The following is a 21,300-nucleotide window of genomic DNA, read 5'->3' as shown; positions in this document are numbered from 1 at the left end:
GGTATTTTAAATGCATTCTCTCTAGGATGTGATGCCATCAACAGTTTAACTACTGGGTTCTTCCACTCTCTACATGCATTCCATTAGGACTGAAAAATACTGTAACTAATATATTCATCACGAGGAATACAGCATTGGTGAAGGTACCTGGCTCTTGTGGGACTTACTGCATCATGGTTCTTGCGGAAGCGGAGTACTTCCTGGTCATCCTCAAAGCCACTGCCCATTGCTGTTTGCGTGACGGACTTCATGGCAAAGCCCAGCATGTGCTGGCAGAGGGGCACGTGCTGGGACTCTGGATAGGAGAGCCATTTGGAGAGCAATTCTTCTGACAGCTATGAGAAATATCAGTACAGCAACATCAATCTCTGTTTCTTTCTCTCACAATTTGCAAACTTACTTTGTAGTCAGGGCACACAAAAACTAGGCACTGCTGCTTGGCAAAACTTGGAGCTGGTTTTGCTGCCATGCTAGTGGGACTACCAGCAGCAGCAGGATGTTGGCACTGTAGGCAGCCTGGAGTCTTGGTAAGGCTCTGAGCCTTTCCACATAACAACTCCCAATATTCGTAAACCTTATTTATAACTTTAATAAATCTTGTCCATGGGAAAGGTGCTAAAATGTTCACTTGATCATTTAGATTTATTTTTATCTTTCTGGTCCATTTTCTCTTCCTTCCCCTCTCTTCATGTTGACTATTCAGAGACAACAGCTGGGCAGCTGCTGGCAGGGTATGCTGGGATAGGAAATGCTTCAGCCTACAGATGAAGCTGAAGTATTGAACTGTGCAAAAATCAGTCCTACTTAAGAAGGCCAAAATGCCATAAGTAGTCCAGATGTCTTTGTACAGGGAGCTAGAACTCCCGTTTCTGCAGTGTAACACAAGATGCTAGTGCTGCTGCCTCACAAGGTATAAGCCCTTATTCAGCCTTTAAGTCAATTTTGCCATAGAAGCTATAAGCAACCCAGAGGTCTAATTGTTATACAGTAACCTTTATTGGTGCTGAAATGCTCCTAAATCTCCCACCACTCTATGCATCAAGGCAGTAGTTTTCCATATATACTGGTTGTTTCTTTTAGTGGCACCCTAGCTACTCATAAACCTAGTCTTTTACAGTTAAATCTATTTTTATTGCCTTCTCACACTGCAGGGTTAGTCACTGGGACCCTCAGTCCTGGTGAGGTGCCGGATCTAGCTGTCCAGCGCAGAGCAATAGATCTGATGCTCCAGCAACATGAGAAGGGAGATGAAAAGCTGATGGACTCAGGGAGGGTGGCAATTCAAATGAGGGGGATTGGGGGAGAGACAATAAAACTAATTGAAAAGCAGAAGCCCTAATGTCAGTAAAGGGCAGGAGGGCACTTAAAGCTGGCAATATTTTCCTCTTGTGAAGATTTTGTGGGAAGTGCTCATATTGCTAACAACTTGGTGCTTCTTCAAGATAAGAAAACAATCTAGGACAAACAGGAAAAGCAAAACAGATTGCTTTTCCTCAAGACTCCAGGTGAACAGGTTACAGTTAAAACTTTTTTCCTAAGACAGGAGACAATCCTAAGATTCCAATGAACAGAGCAAGCATTTTTCACAATTCCTTTTACTGTTATCCATCTAAACCTTGCCAAAAGGAACCTTAGTGGGGCTCTCTGACCCTCCCCTTTTGTAAGCAGAGGTTACTGCGGAGACTGTTTTAATGAGCTGCATTGATGGAACTGCTCCCTCATCTCTGACACAGGAACAATAATCCAGTACATTATCTCTTTTTTTTTTTTTTTTGTGTATACTTTTTATTGGGTTTTTCAATAACAAAACGGTACAATAGATACTTCGAGAAACATGAAATAACAAACATTAAGCTCAAACCGATAATTCAAACCGTACTTTCAAACCGTACTTTCAAACCCCAAGTGCAACCCCCCCCCATTCCCTTTCCCTCCCCCCCTTCCGTTTTCCGTTATAGTGACCGGTCTGTAAGTGATGAATGCATATTAACCCACTCATTGAGCATGTCAAGTCCAGTCTGCTATCGTGTGACATATATTGATTAGAAACACAGAATTATCTATGGTCCGAAGCACCCAATTAGAAAGAAGAAGAAAAGAGAAAAGAGAAATGAAAGTCATGGTATATTATAATCATCTCCAAACGCTCTGAAGTCAAAGGGCTAGGTTTTAAATACTTCAAAAAGGGAGCCCAGGCTTTAACTCCTTCTGTGGTTGTATTTGAGGCTTTCTTGTTGGATAAGCTATAAAGCTCATGTGTGCAGAGCCGCAGCATATATTTAAACCAAACCTCGTAAGTGGGGGCATAATCTTCCATCCAGTGATTTAGAATTACTTTTTTTCTGACCACAGCTGCCTTAGCTATAAATAGGGTAATAATTTGATTGGTAGGGACATTCTCAGGTGTTACACCACCAAGCAACCACCATATAGGATCTAAAGGGATGTCACAGTGCCATATAGACATGCAAAATTTTTTTATATCTTGCCACATTTGTTGTATGTATTTACATTCCCAAAAAACATGATAATAAGAGCCTGGAGATGCTCTACATTTCTGGCATGTGGGAGAAGCACTGATCTTAAATTTATATGCCATCACTGGGGAGACAAAACCTTGCCATAAAAATGTATATTGGGTTTCCCTTAAGTCCTTATTGACCGTAATAGACTGCACATATGGGAAAGCCCGTAGAAAAACTTCATATGATATCGTAAATGCAGACCATTGAGACCATTTGTTAAAGAGCGCCTATAAAGGTTGGGTTGGTACCCAGTGAATCTGCAGCTCCTTATAAAAAAGGGAGATTTTTGGACCTTTCGGGGAGGTACTAGCAAACAATTCCCATAACGCATTCGTACTACTGAGGTTTTGCCAGTGTTTGGAATAGGTCTGCATAAAATGTCTTACCTGCAAAAAGGCATAAAAATCCTCACGGGTAATCATAAATTGGGTCTGCAGGTCTTGGAAACTATATAAAATTCCTGTTTGTGGGTGAAATAATTGGAATACAAACCGAAGGCCTTTAGTCATTATCTCTTTTAAAGACATTTAACTTTGGTAGAAGAACACTGTCGGGAACAGCAACTCATATTCACGCTGCAAACCCTCCTATGAAATCTTTCACATATGCGTGGTACCTTCAGCATGACATCGAAGTTGCTCTGCAAAGCCTTTTTCACTCCAGCTTCATACAGCTTTTTCCTTAAGAGGCTCTCACCAGCATCTCCAGTGGCTCCAGACTGGTATCCCAACAATGATTTCAGCATTGTCTCAAACGGATCCGCTGAAGTAGAAGGAACATATTAACCAAGAAGGGAATGGACAGCAGCAGTAAAGCTACTGTTATGTACGGGTATTATAGCGATGCCCCAGACCTTTTTCTGGGCATCCCAGGGGTCGTATTCTTGCTCTTGGCTATTGACTGGACAGTGGCAATGATCTAGAGTAGGGGGTCCCCAAACTACAGTGTGTGGGCCACATTTGTCCATGATGATGATGGGAATAGCGGTAAGAGCTCACTCCACTGCTGCTGCCCACTCTGATAATAACCACAGGCACCATCAGCATGTACTAAACTAGAAGGCTACCACTTCCGCACCTTGCTGCTGATCGGGAAGGCTCTCAGCTTTGCAAGAGGAATATTTTAGCTCAAAGTTTCAGGACCTTGCTTTAAAGTATCCCTCTGGTGCTCAAAGTCATGGTTTAAATAGTAACTATCATTTCTAAAAAAGAAAAACGGTATTAAACTAAGAATCCCAATATGTAGTATTGTCATTTAAAAAAAATTCCAGCAGAATCAAATAAAAACCTACAGGTCCAGTTTGGGTTAATGTGCTGTTTCAGGAGTTCAACCGAGCCCAAGCTGACCACCAGCCGCCTTCCGAACCAGAAGGATGCAATTGGCCCAAACCTGTCATGCAAATTCACCAGGAACTCGTGTAGGCTGCCACTGTTCACGATGTCTTGAAGGTTTCCATCCCTGAGCAAAAGTATATATATATTTTTTTTTAAAGATCATGAATCGATACAATGGAAAACAAGTTCTTGCATTTGGGTGTAATTTAACTACTTACTTCTCCTCTGCTGGGGTCAAGCCTGGGATACTGGAAGCCTGTCGAGAAGCCTATAGCATGAGAGAAATAAATGTTCCATGAAATCCGCTGAATCACACTTAATTAAAGGGCTGGCAGTGGAGCACAGATGGTAATGCACACAGCTATAAACCACTCATGGAGGGGACCTTGGGCAAGTCACGTAATCTCCCTGTGCTCAAACTTCACTCATAAGCTGTATGAATAGGAGCCCTGAAGGCATGGAATGATTTTAGAAGGCACGATGTACAAAAAGAACAGCATATAATTTATTATTATTTTAGCATGGAACATGCGCAAACTCTTAATAGTATTTCCCTCAACGGAGTTTGACCCTATCTATATTTAAAGAAAAGAAAACTAAACCAGTTCTAAACTAATATCAATTTTGTAGTTTTTTTTCACTCAGCAGTTTCCTCCTGCTCCTTTAAGCTTCCAGCTCAGTTGGAACCAGGGCTGGGATCTGGTGCCATGAACCTTCATTCACAAATGCAGGATTTTAAAAAAAAAATCTGTTTTATATCCCTCCCCCAACACACCTAGTCTAGTCACTGCAGTGATGGCTCTGAGCCCAGAGGCCATGCATCAGGGCTCCTTCCGGGACCCCAGAATCATGGGCCCTACAGCTGGCCACCAGGTGTCACTCTTAAACAAAGACCACGACTCCCTCCGCTCTGGGAGCTGTGAACATTGCCTCAGTAGCAATTTGACCTTTCACATGGCAGCACTGAGCCACCAGGCCAGCCCAATTTTGTAGTTTAAAAAAATCATTGCTTTTAATCTAAAGAAAAAGATTCTCTGTGTATGTGAAGGACCTTCATACCATCCTACGGTTGCTGAAATTTTACTTGGATTTTCAGAAGGCGTTTGACAAAGTCCCTCATGAGCGGCTTCTAGGAAAAGTAAAAAGTCATGGGATAGGTGGTGATGTCCTTTCGTGGATTGCAAACTGGCTAAAAGACAGGAAACAGAGAGTAGGATTAAATGGACAATTTTCTCAGTGGAAGGGAGTGGACAGTGGAGTGCCTCAGGGATCTGTATTGGGACCCTTACTTTTCAATACATTTATAAATGATCTGGAAAGAAATACGACGAGTGAGATAATCAAATTTGCAGATGACACAAAATTGTTCAGAGTAGTTAAATAACAAGCAGATTGTGATAAATTACAGGAAGACCTTGTGAGACTGGAAAATTGGGCATCCAAATGGCAGATGAAATTTAATGTGGATAAGTGCAAGGTGATGCATATAGGGAAAAATAACCCATGCTATAGTTACACAATGTTGGGTTCCATATTAGGTGCTACAACCCAAGAAAGAGATCTAGGCGTCATAGTGGATAACACATTGAAATCGTCGGTTCAGTGTGCTGCGGCAGTCAAAAAAACAAACAGAATGTTGGGAATTATTAGAAAGGGAATGGTGAATAAAACGGAAAATGTCATAATGCCTCTGTATCGCTCCATGGTGAGACCGCACCTTGAATACTGTGTACAATTCTGGTCGCCGCATCTCTAAAAAAAGATATAATTGCGATGGAGAAGGTACAGAGAAGGGCTACCAAAATGATAAGGGGAATGGAACAGCTCCCCTATGAGGAAAGACTAAAGAGGTTAGGACTTTTCAGCTTGGAGAAGAGACGGCTGAGGGGGGATATGATAGAGATGTTTAAAATTTTGAGAGGTCCAGAACGGGTAGATGTGAATCGGTTATTTACTCTTTCGGATAATAGAAAGACTAGGGGGCACTCCATGAAGTTAGCATGGGGCATATTTAAAACTAATCGGAGAAAATTCTTTTTTACTCAATGCATAATTAAACTCTGGAATTTGTTGCCAGAGGATGTGGTTAGTGCAGTTAGTATAGCTGTGTTTAAAAAAGGATTGGATAAGTTCTTGGAGGAGAAGTCCATTACCTGCTATTAAGTTCACTTAGGGGCGGATTTTAAAACGCCTGCGAGCGCCGCCGCGCGTAAAGCCCCGGGACGCGCGTAAGTCCAGGGGCTTTCGAAAAGGGGCGGGAGGGGCGTGTCCGGGGGCATTCCCGAAACGACGCGGCGTTTCGGGGGCGTGCCACGGCGTTTCTGGGGCGGGCCCGGGGGCGTGGCGCCGGCCCGGGGGCGTGGTCAAGGCCTCCGGACCAGCCCCTGGGACCGGAGGACGGAGCGGGGCTGCCGGCTGGCACGCGCAAAGTTACGCCTGCTTTCAGCAGGCGTAACTTTGCCGACAAAGGTAGGGGGGGTTTAGATAGGGCCGGGGGGTGGGTTAGGTAGGGGAAGGGAGGGGAAGGTGGGGGGAGGGTGAAGGAAAGTTCCCTCCGAGGCCGCTCCGAAATCGGAGCAGCCTCAGAAGGAACAGGCAGTGCGCACTGGGATCGGCGCGCGCAGGTTGCACAAATGCGCACCCCCTTGCGCACGCCGACCCCGGATTTTATAAGATACTCGCATATCTTATAAAATCCAGCGAACAAAAGTACGCGATCGCATATTTTTTAAAGATCTACCCCTTAGAGAATAGCCACTGCCATTAGCAATTGTAAAATGGAATAGACTTAGTTTTTGGGTACTTGCCAGGTTCTTATGGCCTGGATTGGCCACTGTTGGAATCAGGATGCTGGGCTTGATGGACCCTTGGTCTGACCCAGTATGGCATTTTCTTATGTTCTTATGTTCCAGTATTTTCACTGTTAAAGGGTCATTTATAATCATCGATCCTTGCTTGTGGGTGTAATTTTTTTCATCAGTGAATCCTTTTGAAAAATGTCATTAATAAATCCTTTTAGAAATTACTTTCAATTTTCCAAATCATACATTAACAAAAATTTTCAGAACAGAGTAAGAAAAAATACTTCCCCGTTCAGAGTAGTCAAAGATAGTCCATATTTTCTATTTCTTACTCACACCAGAACTGCAAAGTGCACCGCTAATTTAGGCACATCTTTCACTACTCAGCTTTCCCCATAAAGAAAGAAAGAGCCCCTGAAGCAGTTCTCGCAAAACGTGACATCATGTTGGGCTCATCTCCTATTCTCTGAACGGGGAAGTATTTTTTCTTACTCTGTTCTGAAAATTTTTGTTAATGTATGATTTGGAAAATTGAACATAATTTCTAAAAGGACTTATTAATGACATTAATGAAAAAAATCACACCCACAAGCAAGGACCGATGATTATAAATGACCCTTCAATGGTGAAAATACTGGAAGTAAAATTCAGCAACTGTAGGGTGGTAAGAAAGTCTTTTATGTACACAGAGAATCTTTTTCTTTTGATTAAAATATAAAAGTAGTTGTGGTAACAGGTCTTTATTTTGAGATAGACGTATTCCAATTGCATTGTGGTTGGACTTTATTTCGGTGATTTAAAAAAATAATTCACAGAAAGTCCACTAAAGCATCTTGAGAAAGCTAAATCAAATGCACCATCCTCTGTAAGATTTAATATGCAGCAGCACCAGCCAAAGGCAGAAGTGCTAAATATAGGGCCACCAAACATATCCCCTTTTCTCAATCCTAACAGACAAAGAATGAAAAAAACCCCCAAAACCCTTATAAGGTCAAGCCCATAGTTAAATAGTGGATAGGGCCGAAAAAAGACCAGAGGTCTAATCTTCATTTGACTGCCTAACAGTTCCTTTCTACATGATAATCCACAAAAAAATAAACATATTTTGCATGTGTAACCAATCTTGTACTAGTAAAAAATTAATTTCTTTTCTGACCCCCAACAGAATCACCAGCTCAGAACTGCTGGATTAGTTCTCCCTAGTGTGCTATTTGATCATCATACCCACCAATATCTTTTTTCTCTACCAGTTTGTTCAATTTACTTGTGTTGGTAAATATCATCTACTGGAAAAATGTTTCATAATTTTAGCACTTTGAGTAAAGCAAGCTTGCTTTTCATGAATGTTTTCCATGCATAGTATGAGGAATTTGCCATTAGATGTGGGTGACATCTAGTGGCACCAAAAGGAATTCTCTTTCGTAGCTCATAGAGCTTTTGCTCTGCTGAGCATGTGTGGAAATTCCCACAATAGGTGTTGCCTTGTGAGCCCCCCTCAGTCAATTTTACAGTTAATTCTAGCTAGTTAGTCAACTCTCCAGGGAGGTGGGCAGTTATTTACCATGGCTAATGCATCCCATTTGTGGAAAACGCTTCTTATGGTAAGCAAACTTGCTTTTTCCATCAATAAGCAGGGCTGAATTAAACAATACAGGTGGGTAGTCCCAAGCTGAGAGTTGCAGTGGAGCGTTTACTGAAAAAAAAGCAACCCAGATCCCACCATGTACCATAGACTACTGGGTGAACAGGCTACGCAAAACTGCTTGTCCAAAGTTACTGTCACTCCTGGAGAGATTATCCAACAGTAATGGGATACAAAGGTGTATACTGACGAACAACTTGCAACTTTGTAAATGTCTTTGAGAGGCATGGCTCACAGATGAGCCACTGATGCAGCTATAGCTCCAACTTGAGCCCTGATGTAATTTATAGGCTTGCTAGCTTATAGCAGTACTAGCCGTTAAGCCCGTAACAACGGGCTACATTAAAAAAAAAGTTTTCGGTCTATTTCCTTCCTACTTCCTCCCCCCACCCTCTATTCTCCCTCTATTCTCCCTCCACCTCGCTCCCTCCCTCTCCTCCCTCCCCTTTCAGCTGATCCACAACTGTCCCTCCCTCGAGCGCGCGCCGCCGCCGCCACTACTGCTCCTCCCTCCCTCCCTCCCTCGCGCGCCGCTCCCGCTCCTCCTGGCCACCGATCCTGCTCCTGCTGCCGCCGCCGCTGCTCCTCCCGGCCGCCGCTCCCGCTCCTCCCGGCCACCGATCCTGCTCCTGCTGCCGCCGCCGCTCCCGCTCCTCCCGGCCGCCGCCGCTCTTGCTCCTAAGGAGCAGGTGCCATTTTTTTTGAGGGGGGGGGGACGCTCTGGCCGACATGCTCGCATGCGCGGTAGAGCTGCTCTCTACTGTGCATTTGCGGCACGTCGGTCCGGGCTCCCTTATAGGTATGATGTGATACAATCTGCTAGCTAGTTGGACAATGCATGTTTGGCCACTGCTACACCCATTCTGTTCAGATCATAAGAGACAAATAGTTGGGAAGCCTGATGAAGAGGATGAGTTCTTTTCTTGTAGTAAGCCAAGGCCCTTTTACAGTTCATGGTATGAAGGGCTTTCTCGCCTTAATGTACGTGTTGCCTTGGAAAGAATGCAGGCAAAACAACTTGATTAATATGAAAAGCAGATACTACCTTTGGTAGAAACTTTGGGTGGCTGCAGAGTACCACTGTATTGTTCAGGGATCATGTAAATTTTAAATATTACTACCCTTATTATAAGGCTTGGGGATAACTGCATGGAGTGGCAGTTACTACCTTTAAGAGAAGCATGGGGGTAACCTGCAAGGCGCAGCAGATACTACTAGAAGCTTCTTGCTGGGCAGACTAGATAGACCATTTGGTTCTTTTTTGCCAGCATTACTATGTTTTATTATGTTATGTGTATAAGGCAGATAATGAACTAAAGCCTGAAGCTCACTGACTCTTCTGGCTGAGATAACTGCTTCCAAGAATATTACTTTCCATGTTAAGAACTTGACAGAAGCAGACTCCAATGGTTCATATGGTGGCTTCATCACTTGTGCCAGAACCACGTTTAGATTCCAGGGAATATGTGGTTTTATGACTAGAGGTTTAGTAGGCCATAAGCATTTCATAAACTTTGAAACTAATGGAATAGTTTCTTGAATGAGAAAAGACTGAGTGGGTTCATGAAGCTCTATGAACTAAGAGAGAGGTCCTTTTGGTGCTGCCGGATGATGTCACCGGCTAATTCAGCCCTGCTTATCAAAGGAAAAACCCCCCAAAAATGCCTTCTTTTGAAGGTGGAAAAATCTAATTCCCTTGAAATTAATTTATCTTGGCAAGGTTTTGTGACTATCTTGGTCAGTCATGGCTTGGAATGTAAAATTCCCCCTTAGGTCATAAGTATAAGCACAAAATCACAGACGCTTTGTTCTTATGTCACTTATTTATTTATTTATTTATTTATAAATTTTTATATACCGCGGCACGTTGAAAACATCACCTCGGTTTACAATAAACAATAATTCAGCAACTAGCTTTACATTCTAATGACCATAGAACAGAACAAGTACAAGTAATTCAATGAATGAAAGAAACATGTAATATAAGTTAAACAAGCCTAAAATGGGTAGTAATATAGGAGGTAAGTATAAATATCTAGGTATATTCAAACAATAGTAGTTAGGAGAATCCAAAGTTGCGTTCTGTTTGAAGAATGAAATTGTATTTTACAAAGTATTGCCAGTGGGAGAAATTATTGAGGTAATGATACAAAGTGATGGAGTGATTAGCAGTTCAGATTAAGAAAATTCCTATTCTGGGTAAGCTTGTTTAAATAGCCAGGTTTTGTTTAAACTTCCTATGGCAGGGCTCTTGGCGCAGGTGGGAAGGCATTTTATTCCAAAAGTTAATTCCTGCAAAAGTAAAAGAGTGTTCTCTCGTCGGGACATGCTTGATGTGCTTGAGGGTGGGAGTTTGAAGTTTGGCTCGGTGAATTGTTCTTGTTGGTCTATTAGATTTGTGAAATGTGAAATGATCAGAGAACCATTGCATATCTTGATTATAGATAGACTTATGAATGAGGGTAAGTACTTTGTACAATATCCTGGAAGCTACAGGTAACCAGTTCAGAGATTGTAGTGCAGGCGTGATGTGATCGTGTCGATGAGTGTTGGTGAGTATGCGTGCAGCCGCATTTTGTAGCATCTGTAACGGTTGTAGCGAATTTTTAGGCAGTCCTAGGAGGATCAAGTTGCAGTAGTCGAGTTTTGATAGAATTGTGGCTTGTAGGACTGTTCGGAAGTCGTGAGGTTGTAGAAGAGATTTAATTCTTTTTAGCGTATGAAGTTTGAAGAATCCATTTTTGACTGTGACCGATATGAATTTTTTTTAAAGAGAAATGGTTGTCTATGAATATGCCGAGGCTGCGTACCTGCTGTGCCATGGGAAGGTTGGTTTGGACATATGGAAAGAGTTGATGGACGCATTGTACTGTATCGGCCCGTTTGTATCCAGCTAAAATGTTATCACTGGGATAAGCAGCATGAAATCTATTGACCTTTTGGGATCCTGTCAAGTACTTGTGATCTGGATTGGCCAATGTTGGAAATAGGATACTGGGCTTGATGGACTTTTGGTCTGACCCTAGATCTTGGGATCTTATAGACAAGTCTGGGGCAGGATGGAGGTGTTCCATAGCAGAATTAGCCAATATTCAGTGTTATCCAACAAACTTGGGCCCAGATTCATTAAGGCTTGTCTCCCATTTGTGGGAGTCAAGCCTTAATGACCCCTCCCAAGAAGGGCAAGCAGGTACTGGCTAAAGTAGCATATAAGGGGAAATTTGCATTGCTGCTGTCTGTTGTATTCTGTGGAAAACTGTGGACTTCACTCACATTGAAGGGGCACAAAATCACTATTTTAAACAGGCAGGGAAACTGGGACTTGTAATACCAAGCTATATCAATGAGACAGTACCACTGTTAATTTAAGTCACACAAGTCCAGCAGGGGACAGGGTAAGGTAAAGGGAGGAATTAATGAGTTGAGAGGTAGAGGGATGGGAGTAAGATATAGAAAGGGAGTGATGGGTTGCATTAAAAGGAGGGAAGGGAAAAAGAAAAGTGGAGCAAAGGGACTGAGACATAAGAAGGGAGTGATGGGATGAGGTATAGAGAGGGAGGGAGCGATAGGATAAGGTGGAGGGAATGAGATGGGGAGATACAGGAAGAGAGGAAGTGATGGGGGGCAAGGACAGGTATAGGGTGGAAGGGAGTGATAGGGCATAGGGAGCAACATGGTAAGAAGGAGTAGATGACTCCTGAATCTGCTCTTTGCTCATATTACATTTCATAAGCATTATATAGGGACGGTGACGCAAAACTGACCTCTCTTTTAAAACCAAAAACAGTAGCTCGTCCCTCCCAAATCAGGGATATCTGGCAGCCCTAGAAGGAAGTTATAGGTCGGGTAAATAGTGAAGTAAGTTGTGCCTGAGGTGATGAATTGGCATCGCTAGCGGGATGTAATGTCTTCTCCTCCCTATACCTTACCCCATCACTCTTTCCCTCATAACTCACTCCAATATCATACTCTCCATATACCTCACTCCCATCGCTCTCGCCATCCTTCCCTCCCCATGGTGAGCCACACTGAAGCTGCCTCCTCGTCGCACTCAGCGGGGACAGGTACAGCACGGCCCCTACCAGCAACAGCAAGAAGGTGACGGCGAAAATTACGAAGTCTAACAATGTTCCCGGGTCCCAAGAGTCCCTGCCCTAATCCTGAGCACGGCGCCGTCTCTCTCCGCTCTTGTCCGGGGGGGGGGGGCACTGTCACTGCCGCATCCGGAGGGTGAAGGAGCAGAGACAGCAGGATCGGCCTCTGTCCGTCGTTCGCTCCCCTGGAGGGCTGAGGCGCCCAATCCCCGGCCTCGGCCAAGAACCGCAAACCCTCCACGTCTCCCGGCGATCGGACGCTCTGGCAGCGACTAGTCAGCCTGCTCCCGAAGGGGCGTGAGCCCACGTCACAGCTCCGGAACCCGGGCTTGCCCCTCACAGACCAAAGCTGTAGATCCCCGAATGTTTCCGTGCCGGCAGCGCGCTGCGCGCTTTGGCCTGGCGCAGCACCGGTGCAGACGGGCTGGGCTCTTCTAGAGCGAAATGTTTACATTTTCTATGGAAAAGCATTGCAGAATAGTTAATTTCAAAAAGGGAGACCGTGGAAATTGTGAACATTTTGGTTACCTGCAAAAAAAACCAAACCTCCCAAAGCATTCTTCCTAGTAAATAGAAAAGCCGGCTTTACCCCACAGCCTCGCACGTACTCGTGCCTCTTAGCACTGAGTAAACGGATTTCTCTTGTTTTCCCAGGTCGTGGAGCTGGGTACAGCGAGTTTCTCTCTGTTGATTGTAGCCTGTGTCTGTTTTACTCTGATCGCTTCACGCCTCTCTTTGCCAGGAGCAGCGGTAGTTGTAACATAGCCTGCAAGGATCTGGTTTGTCAGCGTTGTGAAGCGGAACTTTGTCCTCGGTCCTGTGCGGTGATAAATTCTGCAGATCTCGCCACTTCTGGCATTTGCCCTGGTGTCCAGCACCCAGCTCGGATTAGGCTTGAGTTGGGGAGGGGAAGCGGGAGTGAGCATGGGGGTAAAGAGGCGGCTGCTGCTGGTTTCCAATTCCACCCTGCATGGCGGGGGATATCTGGAGCATTGTCGGGAGCAGATTCTGAAGTTTTTTGGACAGTAAGTGTGGTGAATAGTTTGGGTCTGGCGAGGAGGATTTAAGAATTAGGCCTTGCTTCCTCTGACCTAAAAAAAACCCCCTCCTTTGAAGTTGGTTTTAAATCTTAAACTCCCTGACTCTTCCAGAACTTGAACATGTTTACCGTAATAGTTACTTGATTATTACATATTTATTTGTCTTTACTAGATTGTGATATCCATGGCCTGTATAGACTTAGCAGCGTTACAGAAATTAAGGAATGCTTTCTCTCTTGCTGCTTCTAGCTTTTGAGTCACTAATGAGGAAGGTATGATTTTTATTCAGACAGAAAGATATGCTGTAGTTACATCAAGGGAGTAATGCTTGGCATTTGAGTCAACAGAGGAAAGAAAGTACTGGAGAACATTTTAACTTGAATAAGTGTCAGTTAAGTCAGATGGTACAAGCTATTTCTGTATAGTTAGTAAAATGCAAATTTTGGCAATCATGTAGTATTGATGAAGCAACTGATCTGTGTTAGGAGTGATATCTTGTTTAAGTGGGTAGTTTTCAAAACAATTTGCCCAAGTAAATTGGCTGCCTGAAAAGTGCCTTCACTCAATCCTGCTAAAAGTTTGGATGGGCTTCATAGCACACATGCTCTTAGCCAGACTGAGAGGCATTCTCAGAGGCACATTTAGGTCAGGGGAAGACAAACAGGCCGATACAATATAGTGCGCTCAGCTTTACACGTGATTGGACATGCATTTTGGATGTGCAGCCATAACCTCCCATGCAATACGGGGATTAGTGCATCCAAAACACTGCAAAGTTAATAGTGCTCATCACGTGTAAAGTGCATGTAGATGGGGTTATTAGCTAATCCCCTTGATTCAAAAAATTTCATGCGCAACAATGCACCCATTGCAACGTGGCAAATTTTACGCCAGCCCAGGGTTGGTGTGAAGATCTGTTGCACTCAAGGGCTTATTAGAAAAAACAAAAAATCCTGCTTTCTGTGATTCCTCCTCTTAATATCGTCAGGATACTAAGTAGGAGGACCCACAGAAAGCAGATCCAAATAAAAAAAACAAAAGTCTTGGGAAAAAATTTTGGGCTTCCAATATACATGCACAAAAAACAGTGCAGGCCATGTATCTTGTGTGTGTATATTGTAGTGGGAGCAAACAGATACTCATATTGAGAGTCCGTTTCCCAAACCTACTTGATTATTACAAGGAGGTGCTAGGGATGCACAATTTTCCCTAGCACCTCCTTTTTAATGCATCCCCTCATTTAAATATTGGATTACGTGCCCAGGAGAGGTGGCTGGGTGTGCATTAGGAAAGTGGGCGTTCAGTATTGAGCATCCGTTTTCTACGAGCACATATTGCATCAGCTTGAATGTGCATAGTTTGGATTTTCAAATCTGTGTATGTTTTTCATTGAAATTTCACCCACACAAAAAGCAAGTAAAAAATACTTACGATATGTGCTTTCCCTTTGAAAATCAGGTACAAAATACCCATGGACTCTGCACCTAGGTGGGTAATTTGAAACTTGCTTCCTTGGGTGTGCAGTGCTACCTAGGGGTGTGCATTCGTTCCCTACGAATCGGAAATCCGCAACGTATAGGGCCCTATTAGTTGTTTTCGTGGGGAAGTTGTATTCCCCACGAATACAATGAATCTTCGCCGAATTATTTGGCTGCCTAAATGAGCCAATTTAAACCTCCCACCCTCCTGACCCCCCCCCCAAGACTTACCAAAACTCCCTAGTGGTCCAGCGGGGGGTCCGGGAGCCATCCCCTGCACTCACATCCTCAGCTGCCGGTTTCAAAATGGCGCCGATAGCCTTTGACCTACTATGTCACAGGGGCTACCGGAGCCATTGGTCAGTCCCTGTCACATGGCCATCGGTGCCATCTTGTGCTTGCTCCTACCATGTCACAGGGGCTGACCAATGGCACCGGTAGCCCCTGTGACATAGTGAGGGCAAAGGCGATCGGCGCCATTTTGAATACTGGCATCCGATGGCCGGAGTGCAGGAGGTCACTCCCGGACCCCCACTGGACTTTTGGCAAGTCTTGTGGGGGTCAGGAGGGTCCCCCAAGACTTGCCAAAAGTCCCTGGTGGTCCAGCGGGGGTCCGGGAGCGATCTCCTGCACTCGGGCCGTCGGCTGCCAGTAATCAAAATGGTGCTGATAGCCTTTGCCCTTACTATGTCACAGGGGCTACCGGTGCCATTGGTCAGCCCCTGTCACATGGTAGGAGCACAAGATGGCGCCGATGGCCAAGTGACAGGGGCTGACCAATGGCTCCGGTAGCCCCTGTGACATAGTAGGTCAAAGGCTATCGGTGCCATTTTGAAACCGGCAGCTGAGGGTGTGAGTGCAGGGGATGGCTCCCGGACCCCCCACTGAACCACCAGGGAGTTTTGGTAAGTCTTGGGGGGGGTCAGGAGGGTGGGGGGTTGTAGTTAAGTTAATTTTAGCGGGGAAACAAATAGGAATTAACGGATAAACGTATCAGGGGCCCCCTTGCCGAATGCAACGTATCTGCCCCCCCAACGAATACGAATCCCGAATGCAACGTATGGCGTCCCTCTGCACATCCCTAGTGCTACCTAATTTTAAATGCAAGGGAAAGGAACCTGAAAATAAATTTCTCTGACTATAAAAGATGCTCATTTAAGAAACAACCCAATAATAGACTATGCCGATCGCAAAATAGAAAAGAAGAATCTCTTATAATATCAAAGCTGAAATTGTTGATTCAAAAATCCCTATCAGCCATGTTGAAGTGTGTCCCCGAATGCTTTAGCCATGTGGATATCCTCTATAATTTTAAGTTCTCCATTATTGTTCAGTTCTTAGGGGAGCTGTTTTAGGGTTTGTTTGTTTTTTTACTTTGCATAACCATATTAAGGCTGAAGACTGACTTTGTTATGTAGTTTAAATCAGTTTAAGTTGTTATATGTAGATATTTGCCACATACATAATTGATTTTGATGGGAATATCTGTTGGGTGGGGGGGATTGGTCATTGTCACTTATTCCTTTTTGATATATTTGTACATTTCTTTGTGGGAAATTAATAAAGAAGGTTAAAAAAAATGCTTGTTTTACTTCTGCTTTTCACATAACTGGGACTGCAGAAGTTCTAGCTGTTTTCTTCAGAACAGAAATGGTGACTGTTTCTTGGATCTGTTTTTTCTTACTGCTACTGATCATTTCTGTAGTGTTGTATGGATACACAGAAGAGACAGTTTCCTGCAACTTGGAGCTTACAGTCTAGTCAAGAGATGCAAACAAGACAAATAAGAGCCTTCCTTATTTGGGTCGTCTTTCTCCCTCTTTCGTTAATGTTTTATATATTTTATTTCTCTATTTTGGAACAAAACATGTATATTGTACTAGGCCATACTATGGTTTTAAAAATCTCCTTTCCTGAGCCCACGGTTCATATGGGCCATGTGTGCATGGGATTCTGGTGAAAAATAGCCCAACAGTGTCCTGATTTATTTAGATTCACAATAAGAGCAACAACTGGGGAGGAGATGCTATCAGAAACTTCAGCTACTAAAACCTCCTCAGAATGACATAAAAATTCTTGCCAAAGTATTTGAATGATTGTATTTTGAACTTTTTTTATTGCTGCTGTAACAATAATGGAATAGCATTTTTCCCATATCACTAGCACGTGTTTCTTATGCTCACCTATGGATTTGATGTTATCATTGCAGAATTACATTTCCGTAACAGCTATGTACCTTGTCCCAGTTTAAACTGACTTGGTCAACGTATGCAGCTACAGTATAGGCTTTTTTCTTTTGTCTTCTGTAAATTACCCAAGACTATTAAGTACATTAATGTTCTCATCTTTGGTCGAACAGTGCAGAATATTGCTGCACGTATACTAAAATATACACACAGATAAAATTAGTTTAACTGAAACGTGACTTAACGTACTCTGATTGTCCATCCTGTAGTTTCTTTGCCCTGGCTTCTGTAGCACATGGGATTCATGGCAGTGTGGTTTGGTTTTATTATGTTTTGTATTCTGGCAAAAGCTTTTTCCTCTGGATTAAAACTAGTGACTGAACAGATATTTTTGGTTTCATTCTCTTTTGGATATATTTTCTGCTATGAGGGTGTGTAAAGGATAGGTGTGATTAGTAAAAAGAGGGAAGTAGCATAGTTTATGACAGCAGATAAAGACCCAAAGATATGTCCAGTATGCCCAGCAAGTTAAGCATAGTAACTGCCACTTCATGCAGGTTATCCTCAATCAGAAATGTTGCACCTAAAGTTAAGAAAGGTTACCCCATTTCTTCATTTCCATCTTCTAGCCATTAGGGATCCTCTGTGTTTATTGCATGCTCTTTTGAATTCCATTACTGTTCTTGTCTTCACCTCCTCTTCTGGGAGGGCATTCCATGCATCCACCACCCTTTCCATGAGGAAATATTTCCTGACATTGTTCCCGAGCTTGTCTCTTTGGAGTTCGAGATCATGACCCCAAGTTCTATAGCTTCCTTTCCATTAGGAAAGATTTGATTCTTGTGAATCATTTATACTTTTAAGGTATTTACAAATCTCTATCATATGTCCCCTGTATTTGCTCTCTTCAAAGGTTTACACACTTAGGTCCTCCAGTCTTGTCTCCTAAAACTTTTGCTGCAGATCTCACACTATTTTGGTTTCCTTTCTCTGGACCGCTTCCATCCTGTCTCTCTCCTTTTTGAGATAGAGTCTCCAGAACAGAACACTGTACTTCAGGTGAGGCCTCACCAAAGATCTGTACAGGGGCATTATCATCTTTTTCTTGCTGGTTATGCCTCTGTGCAGCCTTAAATCCCTCTAGCCTTAGCCTCCATCTTGTCACATCGCTTTCCTATCTTCAGACCATCAAATACTATCATCCTGAGGACTCTCTCCCAGTTCATGTGCATCAGTCTCGCCCACCGTCATGTTCAACTTCTTTGGATTATTGCACTCTCAATGCATGACGCTGCACTTTTTGGTATTGAATCTTAGCTGCCAAACTTTCAGCCACTCTTCAAGTTTTGTAAGATTGCTGTTCATGCTTTTTACTCCTTCAGCAATGTCCACTCTGTTGCAGATCTTAGTGTTTTCTGCAAAAAGACAAACCTCACCTTCTAACCTCCCCATAATATCACTTACAGAGATGTTGAACAGTACAGATCAGAGACGTGACCCTTGAGTACAGACTGACTCCATACAGAGGCGCGCTCTCTCTTTCTCTGGGCTTGATGGATCCTTGGTCTAAACCAGTATAGCATTTCTTAATTTTTGTTCATGTGAGATAGAAACCTTTTCCCTGGAAATGCACAGCCAACACAGGCACAATGCACAGAAAAAAGTTATAGTTATTTCTGGTGTTAAAATCTGCGTTACTGTGTGTTACTCTATTGCATTCCGTGTTAGGAGCGGCTCATTACCGTTAACTCTGCTCAGACTCCTCCCATTTGCATACTAGTGCATGTTGCGCTATTTAACGCGAACTTTATGGCGTTATTGTTATCATTGAGGCCCTAAGGAGAAATGATAAATGACCCTGTTAGTAAGCTGCCTGTCAAAGGGCATCTGCGTTTTGGAGAAGAGCTAGAAAAACTGGTGAAGGATTTAGGGGAATCAAAGGTTTCGGAGGCTCACAGAGGATAAGTCCAGGGGCACTGGTAGGGAAGTTTCTCTAGAAATTACCTGAGAGAACATTGGGCAACACATGCCAGGCAGACTCTCTAATATTCAGAGGATAAAACTACTTAATAAGGGACAGCCATTTCGGAAGAGTAGTTGCGAGGGCTGAGACAGAAGAGCGTGGGATGTTACAGGATCCAGGAGCCCTCAATGACAGTTCAAAGGGCCATTCCTCCCTCTCACCAATAGGAGAGCGGTTAAAACGATACGAGGAGTGGATGTGCGTCACAGAGGACTAATAGGTCTTGGAAATCGTTCAGAGGCACCCTCAAACTGAGCACGTGTATACCAGAAGCATTTGTCTTATCCCCTTGCAAGTCCCCAATAAAGAAGGTTGCTATGCAAGCAACAATCGACAGGCTGCTTTGGCTGGAAGCGGTGCAGTCCCAGAATTGGAAATAGGAAGAGGCAGGCATTCTATTTATTTCTTGTTCCAGAAGAAAGAGGGAATGTTTCAACCTATTTTGGATTTAAAGGGGGTCAATTGTTCCTTAAGGGTACTACATTTTCGAATAGAAACCCTGAAGTCAGTGCTACCAGTAAGAAAAGGAGAGTTCCTGTCATCCCTAGCTTTATCCAAGGCATATCTCCACTTCAGGGAAGTAAAAAAAAGTTCCTACACTTCAAGGTGCTAGGAAGACAACAGTTCAAGGCTCTGCCCTTTAGACTAGTCACTCCACCACAAATCTTTACAAAAGTACTGGTGATGGGGTGGCCTTCCTCCGCAGAGAAGGCATTCTAGTTCACCTTAATTAGACAATTGGATGATCAAGGCCAAGTCTTTTTGAGAAAATAGCAGAGCTGGCAGCCATTCCGACAAGGATGTGAGAGAATCCAATTTCCTGTGCTTCAGTAGCCAGGAAATTAGACCTGTCCAGAAAACCCTGGGATCTGGAGTGGTGCAACTGCCCCTCCAATTATTCATGGTGGAGTCAGTACTAAAGCAAGCAAATAAAACAAGGATCTTCTCCATCACTTCACCAGGGAAAGATCCCCGGCTGCTGGATAACTTTTGCGGGAATAAGGGGAACGCGAGCATTCCCACGCACTAGTTCTACATGATGCAGAAACTGAAGCTGCTGCTTGGCCCAGTTGATGGGGGCAACACAGCATATCTGCAGCCACTTTTAGATGTAGAGGAACACAGCATAGCATATCTGCACCATCTCATTTGATCAGTATACAAGGCATTTGACACAACTGCTTGCTCGTCGCAGTGGCTTTCATTGGAGCAGGCTGAATAGCTTGGCTGCTGGCCAGCAGTTTGCACAACAATGTCCATTAGAGATCACCTCTTCGGAGACAAATTCAGGGAACGGTTGCCCAGATCAAGAAGTATGTGGTGGTCCAGTCTCTCTCAGCCAGCTCTCAACAAGGTGACTTCGCTTTTAAGCAGTCACACTTTCAGAGACGCCAATTCCAGTAATTTCAGTGGTATCGTGCTCCACGTCTACTGCCGCAGCAACTTCTGCCTCAAGGCTGAAAATGTGAGAGGCAGCAACTAAAAGCAACACAGCAGGGCCAGCCCAAAGATGGACCCAGCCTCTAATTCCAACACTTAACTCCTCCAGTAAGTGGGAGAATTCGTCTCTACCTTGAGAAGGGGTGCAAAATCACCAAGGATTGCTGGGAACTCAGGATTGTGGAATCTGATTACTGCTTGCATTTCTCCTGGTTTCTAATGCTTCCCTATTGTTCATAAGAACATGCCATACTGGGTCAGACTAAGAGTCTGTCAAGCCCAGCATCCTGTTTCCAACAGTGGCCAATCCAGGCTATAAATACCTGGCAAGTACTCAAAAACTAAGTATAATCCCATGCTACTGATGCTAGTAATAGCAGTGGCTACTTTCTAAGTCAACTTGATTAATAGCAGGTAATGGACTTCTCCTCCAAGAACTTATCCAAACTTTTTTTAAACCCAGCTGCACTAACTGCACTAACCACTCCCCATGACAACAAATTCCAGAGTTAATTGTGCATTGAGTGAAAAATAATTTTCTCCCATTAGTTTTAAATGTGCTACATGCCAACTTCATGGAGTGCCCCCTAGTCCTTTTATTATCCAAAAGAGTAAATAACTGATTCACATTTACCCATTCTAGACTTCTCATGATTTTAAAGACCTCTATCATATCCCCCCTTAACTGTCTCTTCTCCAAGCTGAACAGTCCTAACCTCTTTAGTCTTTCCTCATAA

General features: G+C 43.7%; 2 protein-coding genes across 6 annotated transcripts in view; one reads left to right on the top strand and one right to left on the bottom strand.

Moving 5' to 3' along the window:
• The window catches only part of LOC115094666 (cytochrome P450 20A1), a 45,512-nt gene extending 32,190 nt beyond the window's left edge, over window positions 1-13,322 (bottom strand). The window contains exons 1-7 of the mRNA XM_029607917.1: window positions 13,110-13,322; window positions 12,365-12,456; window positions 11,611-11,617; window positions 4,078-4,127; window positions 3,817-3,983; window positions 3,142-3,287; window positions 168-335 (exon numbers count right to left, since the gene is read on the bottom strand). Coding sequence (XP_029463777.1) covers window positions 168-335; window positions 3,142-3,287; window positions 3,817-3,983; window positions 4,078-4,127; window positions 11,611-11,617; window positions 12,365-12,456; window positions 13,110-13,322 — 843 coding nt within the window. The remainder of the gene's footprint in view (window positions 1-167; window positions 336-3,141; window positions 3,288-3,816; window positions 3,984-4,077; window positions 4,128-11,610; window positions 11,618-12,364; window positions 12,457-13,109) is intronic.
• The window catches only part of LOC115093900 (alpha-aspartyl dipeptidase-like), a 75,395-nt gene continuing 66,849 nt past the window's right edge, over window positions 12,755-21,300 (top strand). The window contains exons 1-2 of one of the 5 annotated variants that reach the window (XM_029606306.1): window positions 12,755-13,421; window positions 14,895-14,924. In XM_029606306.1, coding sequence (XP_029462166.1) covers window positions 13,321-13,421; window positions 14,895-14,924 — 131 coding nt within the window. In that variant the 5' untranslated portion in view covers window positions 12,755-13,320. The remainder of the gene's footprint in view (window positions 13,422-14,894; window positions 14,925-21,300) is intronic. The other 4 variants (XM_029606304.1, XM_029606302.1, XM_029606305.1 and 1 more) reach the window with 4 other exon arrangements.

Source organism: Rhinatrema bivittatum, chromosome 6, assembly GCF_901001135.1.
Source record: "Rhinatrema bivittatum chromosome 6, aRhiBiv1.1, whole genome shotgun sequence".
In the NCBI taxonomy this organism is placed as follows: Eukaryota; Metazoa; Chordata; class Amphibia; order Gymnophiona; family Rhinatrematidae; genus Rhinatrema; species Rhinatrema bivittatum.
The sequence above is the reverse complement of the archived record's forward strand: the minus strand, read 5'-3'. Positions and strand labels throughout refer to the sequence as shown.